Source organism: Rasamsonia byssochlamydoides (assembly GCF_041956645.1).
Source record: "Rasamsonia byssochlamydoides strain NRRL 3658 unplaced genomic scaffold VTN77scaffold_138, whole genome shotgun sequence".
NCBI classification, from domain to species: domain Eukaryota; kingdom Fungi; phylum Ascomycota; class Eurotiomycetes; order Eurotiales; family Trichocomaceae; genus Rasamsonia; species Rasamsonia byssochlamydoides.
In genome coordinates, this window is record NW_027192520.1 from 1 (window position 1) to 22,110 (window position 22,110).

A 22,110-nucleotide genomic window follows, 5' to 3' on the forward strand; every position below is an offset into this window, starting at 1 on the left:
TCTTACTACTATTGGTATACTTCGGTATAGCTCTAGTAGGCGTTGCCTCTGACCTAGTCGCATTTGTCTTGTTCCTTGTCAGCAGTTAGCCATTGACCCTTATTGTTATTTGCGCCTGTTCGGCATTGACCTGTTCGGTCTACGGTCTGTTCGACCATAGTGAAGAACCTGTTCGGTTCGCTTGATCCTTCCCTGACCACCAACGGAAGTATCTGCGACTACGGTTGGACCCAGCGCGTAACAGTCTGCCTCTTCTACAGCCAGGGAGTAAAGAATGGGTCATGGTTATTAAATCAGTCAATTCAGCAGGATAGGTACTACTACCATATATTATTTTTAAAGCAAAGAAGTATTAATAAGCTTGGTATGAGACAGGCTTACCATGTAACTGCAGAATCAAGAAAAGTCTTAATAGGTAGACTATAGATGAGATTGGCATATCATAGCTTTAAAATTACTTTATCCCACATATAAATGCTTGGACAAAGGGTAAATATTGACTATTAGTCCTTAATAGGCATGGCAGCCATCTAATGCCTCAATTCAATTACATCTATGCCCAGAATAATATTATACCAATCTGTTTACCTCCTCATTCCTCTCATCTCCTATAGCCTCTTAATGTCAGCTGTTTTGCAGTTCTAAAGCATACATATAGTAACCTTATAGAAAATAATATGCAGCTTAGAATCAATTATATTGATAAGCTGGATTTTTTTGAAGCATACCCAAAAGCTCGTATGGAAGCCTTTAAATCAGAGAATATCAAAAATGGCTTTGCAGCAACTGGATTAGTACTATTTTAACTAGGTTAGGTCCTTCTATAGCTCAATATACAGCTTAAGACCCCTATACCACCTAGGAGCTGTGCCAGTACTATACTGACTAATTAGGTGCCAGAGATGCCTCATAATATTATTGAATTACAGCACCAGGCAGCTACAATTAAGGCCTTACTAAAGTGGTGTATGCAGAGCCCTCTGAGCCCTATAAATGCAGCTTTAAAACAGCTTATTAAGGGCTATCAATTAGCCATGAATAGTGCTGACATTCTTGTAAAGGAAAATCATGATCTATGGGCTGCAAATAAGAAGTAGAAGCAGAAGCATAAATGATCGACCAATTAAATACCCCATGAAGGAGGTCTTATAGTCCAAGAAGCTCAGGATCTTATACAGAGTCAAATTCTGGATCAAAATCAGATGGCAGAGGGTGTGGCCACTCCAGCCGCAGAGGCGGCTTCGGCACCTCATACGCGCGTGCTGCCAAAGTGTACTAACTGTGGAACTATTGGGCATATACGGACTCGATGCCCTAATCGCTCTAATTCATAATTTTTGTNTAGATAATAAAGCTTCAGATTCTGTATAGAATTCGTGGGTGCGGGTGGGTGTCCGGAGCGGCCGGGAATTACGTTAGTTAGTTGATAGTTGTCGCATGCTTACGTAAATTTGGCAAGGAGACCGACGGAAGCAGTTCTGACCAATCACATACACGGAAACCGCTTATTAAGCACCATTTGGTCAAAAAAGTGTTATTTCCATTATGGAGTAGAAGTAGAATCAAAAATGAAAAATAACAATAAAAGCAATAAAAGATAAAACGAAAGATAAAAAATAAAACGAAACAATGAAACAACAAATACCATAACATGTAAAATAAGAAATAAAATAACAAATGAAATAAACAATAAAATGGGCCAGAACCAGGGCCCTAGAGTCTGGGCTGACACCAGCTTCTCCCAGGATGCCCTTCTTGATACTTCCAGTTCTTCCTCTTTTGGAGGAGATGTTGTTATTATCCCCCAGCGTATCATCTCTGCCAGAATGGTCCGACTCCTTAAATTCTCTCCTCGTGGAGGCAGACCAAGCTCTACCGCGGCTACTGCCAACCTGGCTTCCAGTTTCGTCCGCAGCTCCTTGACCAGAGCCTCTTCCTCAGTTGCCTCGATAGGGCCATACATGGCCTCCCGCTGTCGCCGTGCCTCCTTTTCGGAGGACGATCTAGAGGTCCATAAAGCCCGAAGGATCATGTCGTTGACCCATCCTTCGCTATCCTCCGCCGAACTCTCCAGATCTTCCACGGCAAGCCTAATTCGATTTTCGACCAGGCGTCTGGTGACAAACTTCCTGAGAAGCCATTGGGACTGGGTGGGCAATGTATCCGCTGTTAGTAATCGGATGGATCGCATATGTTTTGTGATTTCCTTCCTGATATTCTCTTCTAGCCGCGGCAGCCCCTCTTTGTCGCTCTGGGAACCTTCTATATGAGCCCATCGCTCACTCATCTGCAAGATCAGCTCCCACTCGCGAAGGGCTCGCTCCCACTCTCGGATTATCATCGTTTTCCATGCGTGTATCAACACCACCGCACAGAACGTAGCACGCCTTGCTTCCTCCTCCCTGCCCGCCTTGGCAGGCAGGATCCGAGTCCGGATGAGTTGAACAAGCTTTATCCCCGCCATATGCTGGCGGAGACGTTTTTGTGCCAAAAGTGTGAGCTCAGACTTGATTTGCGAAAGCTGGAAAGCGGATAACTGCTGGTACGATGGCTAATGCATGCCGTCAATTAGTTCTTAGAAGCTTACTTTTTATACAGGCAAGGTGGACCATTTACCATAATTGCGTGCTGAAATGCTTCATGCCATAAGAGCAACTTTTTCTGGCTCCTCCGGGACGTGAGTGCTATGATGCAACAAGTACTCCCTGCAGTAAGAAAGAAAATGAAAGTCCATGCCTGATTCCGGCGACAATCGCTCAGCTGCGCTGTTCAGCATCGCCTGGATATCGTAATTGAATGGCTTCTGGGAGCGAAGCAATCCCAGAGCCAGGTGCTTAACAGTGCTGGATCGATGCAACACAGAGTCTAGGATTTTGGATGGTGCTCTTGATAATATTCTCGGTGCTGCACGAGATAGCTGAGTGTTGACTACACCGTAATTCAGATATGTCACGATAATTCGGCCCATTTGTCGGTCTGCTTCTTCGACAGTGAATTGGTACTCGGGCACATGGCCACTAATATCACGGACGAAGAATTGCCGGATGTTGTGATGGATAAAACGGACGGTCAGCTCTTCTTCATCGATCATAATCAAACTGCCACAGCAGGCCAGGGTCGTGTAGATATTGTTCATGAGCCGGGCTGGATTCCAAACTATGTCTCCCGGCACAACGCTCAGCGCTTCTCGAAGCTGCTCGGTCGTGTCGTCAATGGACGACAGGCTGCCACGATGAGCTCCAGGATCCGCCGCTGGCAACGGGAATCTGTACCACGTGCTTTCTGTAAAATACGCCAGAAAGTGTCGGATAAGTCCACGGGGAGATCGCTTAAGGCGTCACGAATCGCCTCATCAGTTCTCTCTGCGCAAATACTGTCCATCTGAAGTGCCACCCAGAGAAACCTGGTTATATTAGAGACTTCTGGGGTAACAGATTGGAATCAGTCCAGTCAATCACTTACATGCCTTGGGCGCCAGCAAGAAGTGCATCACGGATCTCGAGTACGATAGCCGGATTGCCAATGGATAGCTTTCCCGATTCAATACGGCTTTCCAGTTCCGTCTGGATGAACTGTTCAATGTCAGGATTCTCTTCTGGCATCGACAGGATCCATCTGGCCCTAAGATCATCTCGACTGATTTGAGATGTTTGGTCGATTCCCGGTCGAAATGAGAGACAGATAAGCGGGAGGAATTTGCTTTGCAGTCGTTGTAGCTGCTGGACTAACTTGCGTCGTTCATAACCTTCGCATCCATCTAGACCGTCAACAATCAAATAGTACGCTTTGGTGGTATCGAGGGCTGCTTCCAGGAACTCCAGGAACTGACCCGGATCCACCGCGGAGAAATGCCCACGCACGACGGCGTCCAACGCATCAAGGTTGGTCAATTGATGGAGAAGCTGTCGTGCCAGACAGCCCAGGATGATCCGGGCCTTTAAGGATTCTGTGATGTCGGGACGACAGAAGAAGTAGGCAACCGCACCCTTGGCAACAGACAAATTCAGATCGTCGACCATGTTGGCAAGAAGTGTTGTCTTTCCCGAACCCAGTTTCCCTGACAGGAATAAGGAACAGGACGCCCTCTGCTGCTTCCATTCCTGATACTCAATCCGTTCCAAAAACCAGGTTGTTGTCCCACCCTTGCGGGCCTGTTTCCAGGGCGTCTCGTAGTCATAGATTGAGCACGCATCCAGCCACCGTAATCGGGCTTCCAGCTTCTGGTGATGGGCGATAGAAACTGCATTTCTAGTTATGAGAGCTCGGAAAGTCGAGTTGCTTTGAGCCTCCTCTTCGATCTTCTGACTGGTTAACAGACTGACTTGCTCCTTGATAGAATTTGCCCATTTCTCGAGCTCCGACTGGAACAAAGCCAAGTCTGTATCACTCAGCATGGAAGAAAACTGCGCCAGGATGAACTTGTGGGTAAGTGTCACTGTCCGATGGCACAGACGGACGACAATGATGAAGTATTCGCACAGATCGGCCTGCAACTGTTTGGATCGGGGATACAGCAGAGCCATGGCCTGATAGCGCGGAGCAGAGCGTCCAACAGCCATGAACAGCTTCGACAACTTTTCCAGAAATGACACGGACTGAGATATTGCCTGTGGGGATAGAATCAGCCACGAGGTACGATAGCAGCAATGTCATCTCCACCAAGGACCAGACACCACAGACGATCAAGTTCTGGGAGCCTCCCACGATGATGTTCAACGCAGCAAACTGCTGGACGGCCTGCAGCAAGTTGGTCAACCGGGGCCCAAAACAGCGGCTAGTCTTTCGAGACGCTCGGCGGTCAACCTCAGCGGTGAGGCGCATAACATCGTCGGTGTTGGGGGGGCGAATCTCGCGTTTGGGATCGATATGTTCGGAAAGTGGCTTTTTCATCGTCGGAGAGGCTGGCCTCGAATTCGGAGATGGCTTGCGCCAGACGAATTTCGGGCTTCAGCCTCGACGCACTCGCCAAGGCCAGCCCCATGGTCGCTGAAGCTGCATTTTATGCGTTATGGTGTATCGTCCAAAGAGAAAATATAGGGCCAGTCCACAACCTGTGAATAATCACAAATGGCACCAAAAAGGTTGGATCATTTTCAGACGGAGATCGACATGGGGGAGCATCACGTTAATTAAGTGATCATCGAACGAGGCTGAGCAGTGGCTAGGTGCATGCGCCAACAGCAAGGATATTGATCGGTGTAATTCGCCCTTCTCTCCATCTGGTGAACAACGACAAGGCTGAGAGGTGAAATATTAACTAGCAGCTAGGCTCATCGCAAGGATCGATCTGAACCAACCTAATTTGCATCTTCGACGTGACTAACTGGTCCCGGCTCCTTCGGGAGGCCAAGAGATAGGTAGGTACGGAATTGGCTTCAGAAGTGGCCTCTTATCAAGGAAGACACATGTGTAACCAGCTGGGCCAAGCTTGCCCTGCAGGGCNGTACAGGAGGGCTTGCGTCATGGTCAATGTCTGCATGCACCAAAATGATAGAAGAAGAAGAACTAACTGGTCTTGCCAGCAGCTGGTCAGTAAGTCAAACCACCTGAGCAGGTTATTCCCTTGCCCCAAGACTTCCTGTTTGGTGGAACTGAGTAGCAGCAACAGTCTAAAAGACAGTCATAAAAAGAAAGAAGGAAAGAAGGAACGAACGAACGAGAAAAGATCTACATGAAGGGCACCTAGGTAGATAACGCAAGATGAGATTCTAGATCTGGCTCTGTTGACCGGTGAGGCTCCTAAGGTAGCGGAATAAATTGGAATAGCAATGCATACTGTTTACCTCTAGATAGAACAGACCTATGCAGCCCTACTGTCACTAATTACAAGAGATAATTATTAGGATAAGGAATGTACAAGGCAATTGATTGACCCGCATTGAGCAACGTCTTCCATATTCAGAACTAAAAAAAATGTGTGTACATCCATTCATCGACAATGAGCTGCGTCTCTCACTTCATAGCTACATAAGGTAAAACTCGACTGTAACTACAGCATATATCGGAACCCCTTTTGCAGCCGCCGTGCCGCCGCAATATCGATTCCCTCCACCTCCGCCGTCTGCCGCAGACGCCGCATCTCCTTCTCTGTCAGTGTGATGTCCTCGTTCTCGAGTCGGGCCAGGCGCCTGTTGGCGATGCTGAGGTCGACGTACATGATCAAGCCCATGATCAGCGCGATGACCTGCAGTGCTGTGCACACGCCGAGAGCCGGGCGGTAGTATGGCTGGTCCTGGGTGCGGTAGGTGTAGGGCGTCCAGATACTGGCCGAGTTGCCCACCGAATTGATGAAGGCATACGCAGCAGCCCGCTTGGCTGGGGGTCGTGGAATCGACGTCGCGATCCAGCCATAGAGGGTGCCGTTCATCGCGAAGACAAAGTTCATCAGGAATAGCGAAAAGTACCGCGGACCAAAGGTCGAGGTGGTCATGAAGACGACGAAGCCGATGATAGTGATGGGGATCGGGTACACCCAGAACCAGAAGCGGTTCTGGAAGTGGTCCGAGAGATAGTTGTGTGCCATGCTGTAGAAGACCATGAAGACGTACGGCGGAGCCACCAGTAGAAGCGAGATGATGTGGTTGTAGCCCAACGTCGCGGTCAGAGTCGGGAAGAAGTTCTGGAAACCGGCAGCTCCGGTGATGGCCATGTAGGCGATGGCTAGGACGTACGTGCGCTTGTCGGAGAAGGCCAGCTTCAGGCCACGCATCTGGCTCATCCCTCCCGCTTCGTCGATATCGGCTTCGGCCGCCTCGATGGCCAGGCGGCGCTTGGCGACGGCCTTCATCTCGGGGGACAGGAGTCGCCAGGTTTCAGGAAAGTCGGGCAGGATGAGCATGATGACGACCCCGACAAAACAGGTGATGGAGCCCTCAATGACATACAGCCACTGCCAGGGAGCCATTCCCCTTTTGCCGGCGAGACCAGAAAGGATGCCGGCGGCGATGAGGTTGCCAAAGGCCCCGCTGAGCAGGGAGCCGGCGTAGAAGATACTCATGCGGAGAGCCAGCTCCTTTTTGGTATACCATTTGGAGAGGTAGAAGAGCACACCGGCGAAGAAAGGCGCTTCGACCAGACCCAGAATAAAACGGCAGGCAACAATCCCGCCGTAACTCTTCACCTGGCTGGTCAGAGCGGAGACCAGACCCCAGGCGGTGACGAAGAAGCCCAGGTAGAGTGAGGGCCGGCCCATGTAGTTGAGGAGCAGGTTGGAGGGAACCTGCATGAGGATGTAGGCGACGAAGAGGACCGACAGGCCGGTCTGATACTGCGAATCGTTCAGCTTCAGAGACTGAGTGAGACCTTGCAATTTTGCGGCGGCGTAGTTGTTCCTATGAGAGATGAATTAGCCTCGTTCCTGCGTGTCGATCCGATTTATTGATACCCACCGGTCGATATAGTTCATCAGGTAGACCAGGATCACCAGCGGCATGATCAGCAAGTCGATGCGACGACGCAGCTGGCGCTCGAGGACTTTCTCTTCCTCTGACAGCTGCGCCAGATGCACGACCTCCTCATGACTCATCTCCGCCTTCTCCCCCATCGCTTCGTGGTCCTTGATGACCACCTTGTCGTCGTGCGCCATGGTGGTGTCTCTCCGACAGAAGAGCGCCACACATATATAGATCGAAAAAAAGGAGAGAAATCAAGAAGAACCGCTAGACCCTGGCAGACACAGCGTCTGGTCCACACAGGACAGGGGAGACAGCATGGTGACCTCACGCAGATTTATAGTCCTGAGAGCTATGACACGACGCCGCGTCTGGGGGATCGACCGTCGAACTGCGGGGGGAAAGTGAGACGTACGATGTGGAGATAGCGAATCCGCGGATTGACTTCATTAGCTGGTCCGTTGAATTATACCCGACCACGCGCACCAAAGGGCAGCCACATGGTCTGGCAGAACGTTCAGGCTGAATGCAGGGATGATATCATGATCCTGGTGTCCGGTGCACAGACACGCCAACCAGCCACAGGAACCCGACAAGAGCGCTCAGTCCCTGGACAGCGCTTCGAATGAAGACCTTGGCTCGGAGAATGACCGTGATGGAGCTGTCGATGCGCTGAGTTATGACCGCATTGTGTTCGTGCACACATTGCCAGTACAGAATCCTGTCTGCCTTCCCACTCTCTACGAGCCTGATGAAATAATACCTGGAACTGTGGACGTCCAAATCTTGTTGCCTTGGCCTCGTAGTTATGTTGAGAACCAGGCCAAATGCGGGCTGAAGAGCCGTAGCATCACTTGTATTCCACCAACTGACAGTGGAGTCGTCCTCGCAGAAAGTCCGGGGATCCCCCATGGGCAGTACCCCGTGGGATCAGTCAACTGGAGCAACTAAAATCCGGGGTGCTCCACTGCCGGGGGAGAGCCCGAGGGGCCGAGAGGACTGTCGTAGTCACAATGACGCGCGGACGCAGTCTCCGTCTGTGACCAGGACCCTTAGTGGAGCCAACTGTCTGAAACTAACTGCCTAGTCGGCATTCCATCGAGCTCCCTGCTAATCATCGACCGAGTCGCCGTGGGATCGACTGCCGGATGACCGGATTCGGTGTCCAATGCACTATTACCTACCTAAGGAGGTAGAGCAAAAAAGAACACATGACTTAGACTCGGCAATAGAGAAGAGATTAAAGCCGGTTTTCAAACACATCCCGAGATGAAGATGCCAAGAACGATGAAAAGACCGATCTATCTCGGATAGGACTGGTTGTGCGTGTTCTTGGCCAGGACGGAGGACATTGTATGAGCCGTGATTGCCTGACTAAGCGAGACACAGCACTATACCTAACAAGGAAGGTCCTTAACAAACCCGTGGACCTGAACTCTGTATCAGAAACTCAGAGTACTCATCGCCTCTGCTCCGTTTGCGAACACCGGAGACAAGTCACGTTCTTGTGCTACGTTCCCAGTTGTTGAAGCTTCCCTGGACCATCAACAGTGCTTTCATACGCATGAAATAACGTCACTCCCGCAGCATCCTCCCATGAGATGAGTGCTAATCCTCGTTAATGACCTTGATATGTGACAGCGCAGTGATTGTAGCTGGGAAGTATCTCTACCATCGCAGCTCTGCCAGATCAGGGAAATGAAGGGATTTGAACTGTCTTGTCGATTCTCCCAATAACAGAACCAACATACCAGCGGGGAGTGATCGCGATGTCGCATGAGATTCGGGAAGACTACCACTACCCATCTCGAAATTGTGGACACACGACCATAGCTTAAGATTGACTATCATGGACAGGCCATCGCAACAGGAGAAAGAAAACAAAACAAGAAAGCAGGATTTGACATGGCCACCGAGGTCTATATCATGACAATGCGACAAGAAACGACACAGAGAAGAGGAATTGGGAAAACCAGTCCGACCCTGTCGATTCGTTATCATTCCACGTCCCAGACGCCAGCACTCTAGATTAGTGTTTTCTGTCTCATGGTGAACCGAAAAGAAAGATAATAAATGGTATGCCCAATGGCCTCCAGGTGAGTGAGTCTCTCTCACGAACGCGACGCCATGCCGTCCGTTCTGTCGAGACTGAGTGGTCGTAGGAGCGGTAGCGAGCAACGTATGATGAGGATCATGACCCGGAATATAATTATTGTCCATGATCAATCAATATTACTCTGGTCAATTCCTCGCACAATACCATAACTCGTCCCGGCAGCCAGCGCACCAATAAACAACGTCTGCAGGGCGCCATACACTCCCGCGCGCTTCGTCTTGATGGTGACATAGTTCTTGATGTAGCCAAAGACGAGCAGGATGACAAACGTGATGCCGATGGAGACGAACAAGGCGTCGTTTACCCGTTTGATGATGAAGTAGGGGATCATGGGGAGGAGGCCTCCTGTAGCAACGCAAAGAGTCAGTATTGCTAATTGCAACATCTAGATTTACCGGTAGCATGCGGATGCTTTTCTATTAAGGATTGGAAGAGATACTTACCGATAAAATATGCCACACCCATGGTGAGCCCCGAGATCCACGCCTGGGAGACATTGGGCTTTTCGAGTCGGAGTTCAAAATCCATCATGAACTAGACGGCATATATCATCAGCAAAAAACCTGTTTTAACGCGCACAGGGAAGACGAAAGACGAGGAGGAGGACGACGCTGACATACCCTGACCCAACTCTCCTCATCCTGAACCAGACTCTCCACAACACCTCGACTGGCCTCTCTTCCGATGCCATACTGGTCAAACACTTCGTAGATCTCCTCCTTCTCAGCCTCAGGCTTGGTAGCCACCTCCTCCCGCTCGCGCTTTTCTTCGCAGGAGTATTGATCCCGCTCCGTCACGGCCGCCAGATACGCGCCCAGGCCCATGGAGATGGACCCGCTGAACAGCTCGGCCAGGCCGCCGATGATGACGAGCTTGGACGAGCCCAGACTGGACAGGCCGGCCGTTAGGGCGAACGGGACCGTCAGGCCGTCGGCGAAGCCGATGATGATGTCGCGGACGATGTCTCCAGCGGAGGAGTGCTGCTCGCTGGCGCTGTGGGAGGAGGCATCTCGACTGCGACGGGAGGCAGGGACCTCACTGGGCGGTTCAGGGGGAGTCAACATAGAAGCGTTCATCTTGTGGGATATCTATCGGACAATTGAGAGGGAAGAAGGTGGGGAGAAAAAGAAGAAGAGCACGCAGATCAGCAAGTAATAAAGGCAGATAATCTATTGCTGCTTCTTCTTCGAATTGGGACCAGGTAAGATTTCAACCACCATTCAATATTCTAATCCATCCAGAAAAGCAAAGTCAAAAAAATTTCTCCCGCCATCTTATTATATACGGTACATTACATACATCCCGGTTCAGGACATACAAGTTCCTACGTATCTACCAGACTAATACGACCTGCTCTACGTGTCATACAGTGACGGGGGTGAACAATACCCCGACTGGAGGAGAAACGAAACAACCCACCAATCAGCAATTCTCGATTTCCAATCCTTTCCTACCAGAAGCAGCATTTTCTATGGACGACCTCGGGCCCTAACAAGGGCCCATGCATGATTGCCTCATAATGGGGTAGGGAGTTTCTTTGTTTCCAAGTCGGGGAGAGTATACAGCGGGTTCTGGCCAATCACCGGCTGTTGATTTCTAATCTGTTCACCGCGCGCTTTCCTAAAGGGGAAGTACGTACGTCAGGTACCTAGTACCTAGGTAGGCAGATACAGTAGGTAAATTAGTACGTGCTTCCTTGGACGAGATCTTTCCTTTTATCGGTAGGTTATACTATTTGCAAATGATGTCAGAAGGCGATTCCCTGGTATGCTGGCTGCCTGGCCGGTGGACCAATGTATACTATCACAGTGCGGAAGTGACATGTACATACTCTATATGCCAGAGTTTAAGAGAAGAAAAAAAGAAGTTCCAACCTTTGGATTCTTACAATGTGTCAACAGACAGACGGGATCGTCATCTGATCAGCGAAAGACAGCAATTTACTTATCCAAATGACGTAATCAACAGATACACTATTTGCACTTCCCCCCTCGTCTCCCTCTAAAAACGCCTCGCGAAAAATAAATCACAAACCCCCAAATTAGACGCTTTTTTTTTTCATACGATAGTCATATTGAAGTCAAGTCATATAAATCTCCCTCCTGCCTCTCTCGCACAGAATATTGACTGAGGATTAAAAAAAGAAAGAATATACGAAGCGATATAGCACAACCCTTACCAATATAAGAAAGATATAATACTATTTTGGCACTTTAAGGTTTCTATTTATTTCTACATTTTCAGAGTTTAGATTAGAGACATACTAGATATCACGCACCTTATTGTAAATAATGCCGTCGTTTTCGATGTGCCCTAGTATTATAGTTATTTTTTTTGTTTCATTTGGAGATAGGAAAGGTTCCAGAGAAGGGTACAGCACACCGGGACTCCAGATATCGAGAGTGCTCAGACTTCCATGTCAACAACAATCAAATCCATCGGCTTGGATGCTGGTAACAAACCTCAAAACGTCACAAGGATAGATCACATCTTGCCACTTTCGTTGCCTTGAATATAGTTCGAGAAGCGCGCTAGAGGAAGGTGGGATGCTTCTGTTTAAATGCAGATGAGAGAGAGTTAGCAGATTCTCCGTGATTTATTTCGTCGTACGATTAAATCAGAATAATCTAAGACGTCTATTTAATGAGAATAACTAGCTATGGGCATCAATAAGCATTGGATTATAGCTTGACTTTCTTTCCAGGATGATGGATGGATCTAATGACTTGTTTTAACTGCTTGATAGTCAAAGATGACAATATTATATGTCATCTTCATTTACACCAGCGTTAGATCTGAGAATAACGGACCAAACCATCCAAGTTCAGAAGGAAATGTACATACATAAACCTTGGAATATTATGACTAACGAGCCTTGGTAAGCATGAGCGGCAGAAGCTCTAAACTCTTAGAAGGGCCAAAGACAGAGGTCCACAATTCTCGGCAAGTCGGGAAGTATTTGGATAACCGAAATCTATATTGAAGATTAATATGAAGAAGTTGCCTGGGTATGGTAATAATTGCCTTACAAAATGGTATATTTCTGGCATTCGTGGCCTGTCAATTTATGATAGCAATATTCAAAAATCTTAGAATGACTTGTTCTATCCCTTTGGCTGTTATTCGGGGGATATAAAATGATTACATACCTGTGAAAAAGTAGTAAAGAGCTAGGGGAAATATGATTCTTTGATGACCGGGGCAAGCTTGACCGTTTCCACATTTCCTTTCCTTATTGTATATGAGCTCTGACTACCAGAAAGGCTGTGTGATTCCGTTGTAAAGACTAGCATAACCGAGGTGGATGATATCTGCAGCAGCTGTCACCATGAGAGCGATGCTAACAGGGTCTCGCTTGGTCTAGCCCCTGTTAGTGCAGGGCTAACGGAAATGGCTGGAATTCCCCCGAAAGCTAATGCAAAAAGACCAGAAGACAACCATGTTAGAGCCCGGCAGAATGACTCGCACTTAACTACCTACCTAGGTACCTTGCGTTTAGAGGTTATGTACACAAATAGCCTGTCACGATGCATGGAAACAGACCAGGGGTACTTCCACCTAACAAGTCAGGCTGCTCACCATTTCTGCGAGCTTATCACTCGGATTGGTTCAAAAGGATCAAGGGGAACAGACCAATGGCAGCAATGAGACAGACATTCCTTCTCTGTATATAAGCGTTGCCCCTCTCCTGTGCCATCCGACTTCCAGTGACCTTCATCTTCGCCACTTTTCGTCTTCCTTTCAGATCTCCTATCTTACTCTGACATCCTTCACCTGCCGGGCCACCCCTGTTTTTCTCAACAGAAGCAACCTAGCCATGGCTGAGCCGAATGCTACGATTGAAGTTGATGACAGGGTATGCACGATTCATCCTGATTCCCCCAACCGTGGGTCACATTGGATAACCTTTATCTAGGCTACGGAAAATGATTCGACCTACGGAGATGAGCTGTTCGCGGCATCCTTTCTAGACGTCTTCAGGAAGACTGATCTCTATCAGGTCCAGTTACAGCGTCTCTTTGACCTCCTCGGTTCTCAATTATCGAAAGGAGAACGGCAGAACATATCATGGATACCGTGATGGCCGTAAGTCCTGTACTATGTACATACATATTAATATTAGATTGCTTCTGCTGACCAGAAAGGTTACCTCATGCCTAACGATGAGGATGAAGCGGATCGACTAGACATGTTGCATGAAATGACATTGACCATGATGGATCGGAAGCTCTTTCTTGCACCTATTGGCGATTCGCCACAGCGGGCCATTGACCTTGGCACGGGAACTGGAATCTGGGCTATTGAATTTGGTAAGATCCAGCAGCAGTATATATTCCTTCATATTAACTATTCTGAAGGTGAACAGTTCCCGTCTGCAGAGGTAGGTAGATACCAATTACTAGGGACTGAGTAAGCATGTGCTAAATTCTTCATATACCTAGGTCATTGGCGTTGATCTCAGTCCTATTCAGCCATCCATGTATGGAAGTCCTCCTTGGTCACGTAATCACCTGCTAAGACACTTAATTGATCCTATAGGGTTCCTCCAAATGTGAAGTTTCTCATTGACGACATCGAGGCGGACTGGATTTACGACCGTTCTTTTGATTATATCCATGTCCGATTCCTTGCAGGTTCTCTTAGGAACTACAAGAGGCTCTTACAGCAAGCTTATGAGTAAGCTCTTTACCCTCTTCTTACCACTACTTACTAACATAACCAGGAATACGGTCCCTGGAGGCTGGGTAGAAGTACATGACTGGGATACTAAGTTGTACTCTGAAGATGGTTCTACCAAAGGCACCTCTATTGAACAGTACTATGATGTTGTCCCCCGTGCATATACAGAGGCAGGTTATGAAGTACGTCCGGGGCCCCGTCTAGAAGGGTGGTTCCGTGATTTGGGCTTTGAAAACATCCATGTTCAGAAGTATCAGATCCCTATGGGGGTTTGGCCAAAGGATGGACATTTGGTAAGTATAACAACTAAATGATGATGATGATGAAGGACATAAGTAAGAAAAGATATTAACGTAATGAACTAGAAAAAACTCGGCCTATGGAATCTCCTCCAGATGGAGACTGGCTTTGAAGCTGCTGCGTTGGCCGTCTTGACCCGACATAAAGCATGGACCAAAGAAGAGGTGACTGTCCTGGCCGCGAAGACAAGGAACGATTCCAGGAATCCCAAGATCCATGGACTTTTTAATTTGTGAGCAGATAATATCCCTCACTTTGTGTGTGTACATTCGTGCCACAGGAACTGACGTGCTTGTATGTAATAGCTACGCTGTATACGGCCAGAAGCCCAAAGAGCCACGACACTAAGGTTGTGATGACATCGTTGATTATGGAAATCAAGAGTTGTCTACTTCAGCAGACAGAGTTTTCTCTGAAGAATTGCGGTTGCTGATGAATTCTGAGCTCTGTGTCTGTCTCTACGCTTTGCCTTGAGAAGTTCATTTTTTTTTGTGGCCAGAAGAAATTGACTCCGAAAGATTAGTCGGATGGGATCATGACATCATTAGAATACCTGCGTATTATTATTATTAGCGAATTCCTGTATACCGCGATATATCACTATATCAGACCTTTTTCCTTGCAAACAACAGCCCCATTTCCATCCTCTCGGGAGCTTGCTTGCACCCGATGTTCATTTTTTACATGACATATAGAGATTGCGGTCATCGTAGTCGTCTTCTATCCCAGATTTGCATGATACACACTGAAGTAGGCATGGAAGAATTTATTCTGTTTAGGATGCTATTTCGTGGGCTCATCTAAAATCTATTTATTAATAAAGAAATAGCTTTATCTAAAAGGAAACAAGCGGGACCGGATGTCTCATAGTGAACAGATGACTGGCGTGTGTGGCTTACACCGGTCAATAGAGCGATAGGTGCCTCCAGGTTGACCAAAAAGATGGAAGGCTCCATTGCAAGCTATTTGTTATATAGAATTAAGCAGCGAGAGAGCTATTGAAACGCTGGTGCAAGGAGCCAGTAGAGACCGCTGCAGAATGGATAGCTGTCGACCTCCAACAAAGGAGCTACTAACCTGCCATAGACAGATCTTTACTGGCATTGCCATCCTTATTCTAGACATAGATTTAAGCTGGAAACTCAGAAAGCTCATGCCTAATATGTTAATGCTCAAGGATAACTTAATGTTCCTAAATGGGAATTCTGGCAGGACTATCTTTATATTTAAATCAAAAGGGGCTGGTAGGGAGCATCTAAAGATTGTTTATACCTACATTCTTAAGAAAGATTAGGGAAATAAAGCTTTGTTTAAGCTTAGAATGGCTTCTTATAACTATAAAATATCCTATATAAAACTGGAGTTAGAAAGGGCCACTATTGACTGCAAAATAGAGTTTATCAATAAAGATGTTAATATACTCTTGAAAAGAATCTGCAACCTCTCCATAGAATACTTAGAGCAATAAGAACTTTAATAAGGCTTTTTTTTTTCCTATTTAACTTTTGTTAATTTTTTTTAAAACTTAATACTACTAAATTTTTACAATCTTTACAGTTTAAAGATGGAATTGCAACAATAGTTCCATGACAGCACTTCTTATATCTATGGGCATCGAACTATTGGCGAGCAAGTGAGTTCTACACTGCGATCCCTCCAACGGGCGGATCCTCGAAGTGTTCGACTAGAGCATGGACAATTTTAAGAAGGCTACCGTGCTCATGGATGGTGAGGTCCTCCTGGTGCAGATTCCATATGATGGCATCCAACTGCCCGGGTATCTCTTCTTGCCGCCGGCCGAGAAACGCGTCCCAGGAGGAAAGACGCCGTTGATCATCCATACCAGCGGCTTCGACTCTATCAGAGAGGAATTGTACTACTATGTTGCTTCCAGGGTAACCCCCCATGGCTATGCAGTGCTCGTCTTTGACGGACCGGGCCAAGGCGCCGTCTTGCGCAGGGATAAGGTGCATTTCCGGCCTGAGTGGGAATACATGATCGGGAAAGTCTTCGACCATGTTGTCAACCGCCTGGTTGCAGAGCACCTGCAGGCCCAGCTGGATCTCGATCGCATCGCCATCTTCAGTGCCTCCATGTGAGGATGTCTGGTGCTCCAGGGCGCCGTGGATGCTAGGATCAAGGCGTGTATCTCCTGTGACGGGTTCTACGACATGTTCGACATCACCTGGACGCGCATGCCGTCATGGTTCATCAATGCCTGGGTGGACGGCTGGATGGGGACCGCATCTTCAACTGGGTCGCCAACCTCCTCAGCCGCCACCAGTTCCAGCTCGCCTGGGAATTCGGCCACAGTAAGTGGGTGTATGGAGTTGAGACACTAGTAGACGTGATGAACATCATGCAGCGGTTCACCCTCAAGCTGCCCGGCCAGGAGGAATTCCTCGACCGGCTGCAGTACGCGACGCTGGTGACGGGTACAGCGAACACGATATACGTCACACCGGAGCGCAACGCGTACCAGATATTTGCCAAATTGGGACATTTGGAGGACGGCAAGAAGGCACTGTGGGTGGCAGACGGGCCTCTTGATAGCAGGCTGCAGGCAAAGATCGCGGCGATCGCCATCAAGCAGCAGCGCATATTCGCATGGCTGGCTGCGCAGTTTGGCATTCGATGCTCTGGATCTGACAAGTAGTCGAGACTATTTTTCCCTGTGCGTTTTCAGTGCGGCTCCATGAGATTAAGCGAGTTGGAGTTCGTGCCTCTTCCTGGTCTCCCCCTTTCTCGACCGCAGTTGGTCCTTGCCCCAACCTGCACATCGGGCTGTCTGGGGGCCGATGCTAGAATCGTAGCCATGGAGTCTCATGTTGCTTGAGACGTGGCAGCAGTGGTAGTAAGAGTTGGCATGGAGTGATCGCCAAGTCGAAGAGGCTCGACCGTCGGACACGTAAGGTCTCTGATCGCCATGGCAGACGTCCAACTTCCTACATACCAAACTCCTACAGGCGCCACCGTTCATCTAAGATCTTGCATCATAGAGGGACAGCTCAGCGCTGGTCAGGGCAATTCATGCTCCAGGGATTGGCTGTCTTGTCCACGCAGTCAGGGTAAAGTACATGTAAATATAAAATATATATAGTTGTCCTGTTGTTTATATGAGAGTAGGCATGTAGGTTGACTATCATGAATTGTGTCTATTCCTTTCTGGAATATTTGTCAATTATACAATAATCTCGTGCATTATGTATTTTTATAGTCCCTGATCTTTGGTAACAGGTTTGTTAAGGCTCAGAATCTTTTATCTTCTTGAATTATTGTCAAATCCAGCTAGCGCGCGGTAAAGGGGAGCTACTAGCGTTTTTGACAGAGAAGTGCAGAGAGTAGGAGGCTGAAGTTAAAGAGACCAACAAGATCCCATCTTTGTTCTACAGATGTACTATGGAAGGTCATAGTAAGGGATCATGCCCGCTCATTGCATACCCATAGCGGAGAGGACTTGGAAAATATGTCTGAACTGTACCACCTGAGACCTGTGTTTTGCTCTACAGAATAATATATATTCTTTCATACTTACTCTCATCTATTTTATCTGATTAGTCATTGTGCACAAAGCCAGAATATATATAAATAATTTGTACTACTAGATCAATTTAAAATTAGACTTCTTCACTTATTACTAGCTATCCGCCATGAAGAACCTTGTTTGGTCGTCTTTGCCTGCTGTCTCCCGAGGAGTTTGCTGATCCTACTAGAATGATAAATACTATGTATCTCAGGGGAATGAAAACTGCAGTTTTGATTCGATTAATCTAGATAACAACACAAGAAGAAACGAATGACTGTCTAATAACTCGATAGTAAAACACCAAATATCCAACGAATGAATCCACCGTCTTTCTACCTGAAAATAGTTTATTTCCCTTGATCCTTTTCTCGACCGCCAGGAACCCGCGACGTACCAGGACGTGTCGGACAAGAAATCAGGGGAAATTCGTCGTGCGGGCCGTTTATAGGGAGCAGCCAACATCAAACGCGTTCAGGGATTCACCCTTCTGGGGAGCCGGCGCCTGAGCAGCGGGAACGGAGAACAGGCGGCAGACATTCTTGCCATTGACGGTTCCGAACTCGAAGCTGGAAAAGGGGTCCCAGTGTTAGCATTGCAAAGCAAAGGGGGAAAAGCGAATATGTATACCTCTTGCAGCTGGACTCAGCCTTGCACTTGGCCAGACAAGCCTGCTGAGTCTCGACGTTGGCCGGGGTGACGAGCGGCTTCACATTCGTGTTGCCAGCAGGAGTGCCACCGCAGGTGTTGCGACGAACCAGTTTAGGGTTGTTCTGGGCCTGCTTCGCAGGCTCTTTGCCGGTGGGGTTTTCGGCGGTTGGCTTCACGTTGGGGACCGAGGTGCAGGCCTTGTCGTATGCGAGCAGGTTGGCGCTCTCCTGCTTGGGGATCGCAGACGCCTGCACCGAGAACAGTTTGCACTCAATGGCATTGTCCACTATGCCAAAGAGGAAGGACTTGCAGGACGGGTTGGCCTCGCAGGCGGCCTGGCAAGCCTCCGCGGTCTGGATGTTGGCAGGCTGCTGGAGCACGGCAGCGTTGGTAGTACCGGCGGGCGCGACTCCGCAAGTGTTCTGGGCAGCAGCGCCGGAGACGGCAGCGAGGAGGGCAACGGCAGTGATGAGAGTGGAATGCATTGTGAGAGACGTTTGGTGGATATGAGAATCTGACGGATTGGGAGTGTTGAAAGAAGAGTATTGAGCTGGGGAGATGGAGATGAGGATGATTGAAGAACGACAATGCTGTGGATGGTGATGAGGATGGGACTGATAAACGCGGTGGTTATCCTCACTTTTATACCTGAATCTAGCGCCTTGAGAGGTTCAATTGAAGACACATCTATCTATCCCCGCCTCGAGAAGGTGTCTGAGAAGATGAGTATGTGCGCAAGAAATGCGTCAGCACATACGTGTCAAGGGGCAGATCATGATATGTTTGAGGCCTCATAGGCCTCTGGGATCAACTGTACACAGCGGTCAGCGACTCTACTGAAGGCCAGAAGTACCTAGGGGAATCAGATTGCCCACTTAGGATAGTATCAGGTCGTCATATGCGCAATCTGGAACATCACAATGGGGCCTAGATGTCTCCTATAGCCACCGTACAAAGAGTGGAAGGTTGATTTGGGCGTGGCTAAGCTCAGTCAATATTAGTCGAATGCATTACCTGGGGCTCCACAGTATACTGCTCGTAGGGCTAGTTAGCTAACCCACCTTATTCCAGTTACTTCTCCACTAGTGGGGTATTACTATACCTCAGAGGGCATAAGTGGCATGAGCCACAGTATATATGTAGCATGTTTCAGACTCGAGTTAAGATCAATGGAACCCATTAATGGCATGCGTCTTTCGCATTGAATTCGTCAACTATATCACAACTGGACGGTATAAAGCTCAATGGATGATGGGTCGTCATAGAACAAGACGATATGGCATTATCTGATTATCTGGTCGCCCATTGTGGCGGGACGGCCGGCGTTGGGACGGCGTCGGTGATCTCCATTCTGGCACTTTGTATAGAAAAGTTCGCGTGCATGATTGCTGCCAAGAGGCCCGAAACCCAGGATTGCGATGCTTCACAGCCACACGGCAGCTTAAGCTTACAACTAGCGTCAACTTGTCAAGCATGTTCCGCTGGCATCTACACCGCTATCCTAGCTGCCAACCCCCCTGCAGCCCAGGACCGCCAGTGAGATACTGCTTCACGGCCACACAGAACTTAAGCTTACAAGTCGCACATCCAGCCGGCATTTGCACGGTGAACCTCCGAGCAAGCTACCTGTCTCTAGCTTGAAAACAACGGGATCTTCCTTTTTTTTTTCCAGAATATCCAGTACGTATGTCCCCACAGTGGAGAGGACCTGCCGTGCCCAAGTGACGCGTCTCTCCAATGCACCGACTCCACACTAGGATGGGTGCATGGATGACAAGATTATGATATTCACGGGAAAGCTTTATTCTTGAAAACAGTATGATAATGCCGACCAATCCGAGATAATCCGAGATTTGGAAAAGGATACGTTCGAGCCGTCTATCGAATACTGATGGAAACGCTCAAGGGCTTTCTGAACATGGCCTCTATTAGGGAGGTATACTTCGGCCATCCTCTAACATGGAAGACATTAACTCTGTCCGCATGGACAATAGACGTACCGAGTACATACCAGACTCCCAAAGGCGATGCCCTTCATCTGTGATTTCACAGCAGAGAGAGGGACGGCCAAGCACTGGTCTAGGCAATTCTGTTGAATGAGGCAGTTCTATACCACTCATCTACCGCTGCCTGCATAGGTCTGCTGCAGGGTTGTTCCATGTCTAGGAGTGCCAGAACTCGACAAACGGACCTGGTTTGGCGGAATTATTTATTGGCGGCTTACCATCGGCATCTTTCAGTAGACGTTACCACAAGGATACAGCGGATGGAAGGCATAGACTCAAAGCCTCCAAGGTATTATATCTATGTAGGTACCTAGTGATCGAAACATTAATCACCTTGATTTCACTTTCTGGACTCTGTGCAGCATTATTATTGTCCAATCTATTGTACTTCACTGAGACAACTGAAGAATTATCTTTTCTATCTATACTTGAACAATCTATTGGACAGAAGATCAACATGGCTCCCTTTGGGACCCTCTATACCTACGTTCCGAATGCACGCATCTTGAAGGTACATTAACCTGATCCTATCCTGCTGGATATAGTGACTACTCTCTATGTTACATCAAGACACTTACATATACTGCAGGAAAATACAAGATCCAAGCAGCCGCCCGCCTTAATGGCCTCGATATCCAGCTGGCCCCTGAGTTCCGATCCAAGTTTCCCCCTGGCAAGGTCTCTGCTCTCAAATGCTCCAACGGAACCTGCGTTTTCGAGTCCGACGCTATTGTGCACTACGTGGCAGAGACCGGACCACATTCCGCGCAACTTCTCAGTGAGACTCCGGCTTAGCGCGCCTGGATCCGCTAGTAGATCTGCTTCGCCAGCAGAGAGATCATGGACCCGGTGGTGCTGCTAGTCCTGTGGCGGGTGGGCATGCATCCCTATGATGAAGCGGTCGAGACCACAGCGCTCGCCAGCTTGGAAGGATCGCTCGACTGTCTTGAGCAGCATCTAGTCAGCCAGAAGTAGGTGGCGGCGGAAGGACGAGTTGAGTCTGGCAGATCTGTCATTGGCGTTGTTGTTGTATTGGGGTTTCATGCAGGTCATTGACGAGGAGATGAGAGACAAGTACCCTCGGGTGGTGGCCTGGTATCGGAACGTTATTAAATCAGACAGCGTCAGGGAGGTTTTCAAGGACCAGATCTTCGTTGCCAAATGTAGAACATTCCAGGGATAGTGGTTCTTTATGCAACTGACGCAGATTAATGGGTTCGAATATGCTTTAACTTATTAAGCTCGATAGAGGCATGAAAAAAAAAGTGTTATTTTACTATTGAAGATCTAAGTCGATATCTTAGCTGAGCTTATACGTAAAGATAATGTAGAAAACCATACGCAGTAAATGTAGAATTTAATACTTAAACTAAATAAATATCACCCCATATAATCAAAAAAAAAAAAAAAACATGCATAAAAATACTTCGGGATTAACAGAGC

At 48.1% G+C, this 22,110-nt stretch overlaps 10 protein-coding genes across 10 annotated transcripts; 3 read left to right on the forward strand and 7 right to left on the reverse strand.

The window, feature by feature from the left end:
• Window positions 1-1,543: 1,543 nt before the first annotated feature.
• Window positions 1,544-2,464, reverse strand: VTN77DRAFT_1659 (uncharacterized protein; the record flags this gene model as incomplete). The annotated part of the gene is made up of 1 exon (XM_069417414.1): window positions 1,544-2,464. The coding sequence occupies one exon, from the start codon at window positions 2,462-2,464 to the stop codon at window positions 1,544-1,546; it is 921 nt and encodes a 306-aa protein (XP_069272814.1).
• A 174-nt stretch (window positions 2,465-2,638) lies between these two features.
• On the reverse strand, window positions 2,639-3,136 carry VTN77DRAFT_1660 (uncharacterized protein; the record flags this gene model as incomplete). The annotated part of the gene is made up of 1 exon (XM_069417416.1): window positions 2,639-3,136. One exon carries the CDS (start codon window positions 3,134-3,136, stop codon window positions 2,639-2,641), a length of 498 nt encoding a protein of 165 aa, XP_069272815.1.
• A 41-nt stretch (window positions 3,137-3,177) lies between these two features.
• On the reverse strand, window positions 3,178-4,559 carry VTN77DRAFT_1661 (uncharacterized protein; the record flags this gene model as incomplete). Its single annotated transcript, XM_069417417.1, has 2 exons — window positions 3,178-3,403; window positions 3,463-4,559. The coding sequence occupies 2 exons, from the start codon at window positions 4,557-4,559 to the stop codon at window positions 3,178-3,180; spliced, it is 1,323 nt and encodes a 440-aa protein (XP_069272816.1).
• A 1,430-nt stretch (window positions 4,560-5,989) lies between these two features.
• On the reverse strand, window positions 5,990-7,585 carry VTN77DRAFT_1662 (uncharacterized protein; the record flags this gene model as incomplete). Its single annotated transcript, XM_069417418.1, has 2 exons — window positions 5,990-7,331; window positions 7,389-7,585. 2 exons carry the CDS (start codon window positions 7,583-7,585, stop codon window positions 5,990-5,992), a joined length of 1,539 nt encoding a protein of 512 aa, XP_069272817.1.
• Window positions 7,586-9,059: 1,474 nt separating this feature from the next.
• On the reverse strand, window positions 9,060-9,611 carry VTN77DRAFT_1663 (uncharacterized protein; the record flags this gene model as incomplete). Its single annotated transcript, XM_069417419.1, has 1 exon — window positions 9,060-9,611. The coding sequence occupies one exon, from the start codon at window positions 9,609-9,611 to the stop codon at window positions 9,060-9,062; it is 552 nt and encodes a 183-aa protein (XP_069272818.1).
• A 447-nt stretch (window positions 9,612-10,058) lies between these two features.
• Window positions 10,059-10,583, reverse strand: VTN77DRAFT_1664 (uncharacterized protein; the record flags this gene model as incomplete). The annotated part of the gene is made up of 1 exon (XM_069417420.1): window positions 10,059-10,583. The coding sequence occupies one exon, from the start codon at window positions 10,581-10,583 to the stop codon at window positions 10,059-10,061; it is 525 nt and encodes a 174-aa protein (XP_069272819.1).
• Window positions 10,584-13,324: 2,741 nt separating this feature from the next.
• VTN77DRAFT_1665 (uncharacterized protein) lies at window positions 13,325-14,835 on the forward strand (the record flags this gene model as incomplete). The annotated part of the gene is made up of 10 exons (XM_069417421.1): window positions 13,325-13,363; window positions 13,424-13,458; window positions 13,508-13,593; window positions 13,653-13,817; window positions 13,866-13,888; window positions 13,950-13,987; window positions 14,047-14,184; window positions 14,231-14,480; window positions 14,553-14,719; window positions 14,793-14,835. 10 exons carry the CDS (start codon window positions 13,325-13,327, stop codon window positions 14,833-14,835), a joined length of 984 nt encoding a protein of 327 aa, XP_069272820.1.
• A 1,343-nt stretch (window positions 14,836-16,178) lies between these two features.
• On the forward strand, window positions 16,179-17,143 carry VTN77DRAFT_1666 (uncharacterized protein; the record flags this gene model as incomplete). The annotated part of the gene is made up of 3 exons (XM_069417422.1): window positions 16,179-16,582; window positions 16,622-16,799; window positions 16,853-17,143. 3 exons carry the CDS (start codon window positions 16,179-16,181, stop codon window positions 17,141-17,143), a joined length of 873 nt encoding a protein of 290 aa, XP_069272821.1.
• A 1,312-nt stretch (window positions 17,144-18,455) lies between these two features.
• On the reverse strand, window positions 18,456-19,146 carry VTN77DRAFT_1667 (uncharacterized protein; the record flags this gene model as incomplete). The annotated part of the gene is made up of 2 exons (XM_069417423.1): window positions 18,456-18,579; window positions 18,641-19,146. 2 exons carry the CDS (start codon window positions 19,144-19,146, stop codon window positions 18,456-18,458), a joined length of 630 nt encoding a protein of 209 aa, XP_069272822.1.
• Window positions 19,147-21,124: 1,978 nt separating this feature from the next.
• Window positions 21,125-21,462, forward strand: VTN77DRAFT_1668 (uncharacterized protein; the record flags this gene model as incomplete). The annotated part of the gene is made up of 2 exons (XM_069417424.1): window positions 21,125-21,178; window positions 21,238-21,462. 2 exons carry the CDS (start codon window positions 21,125-21,127, stop codon window positions 21,460-21,462), a joined length of 279 nt encoding a protein of 92 aa, XP_069272823.1.
• Window positions 21,463-22,110: the final 648 nt, after the last annotated feature.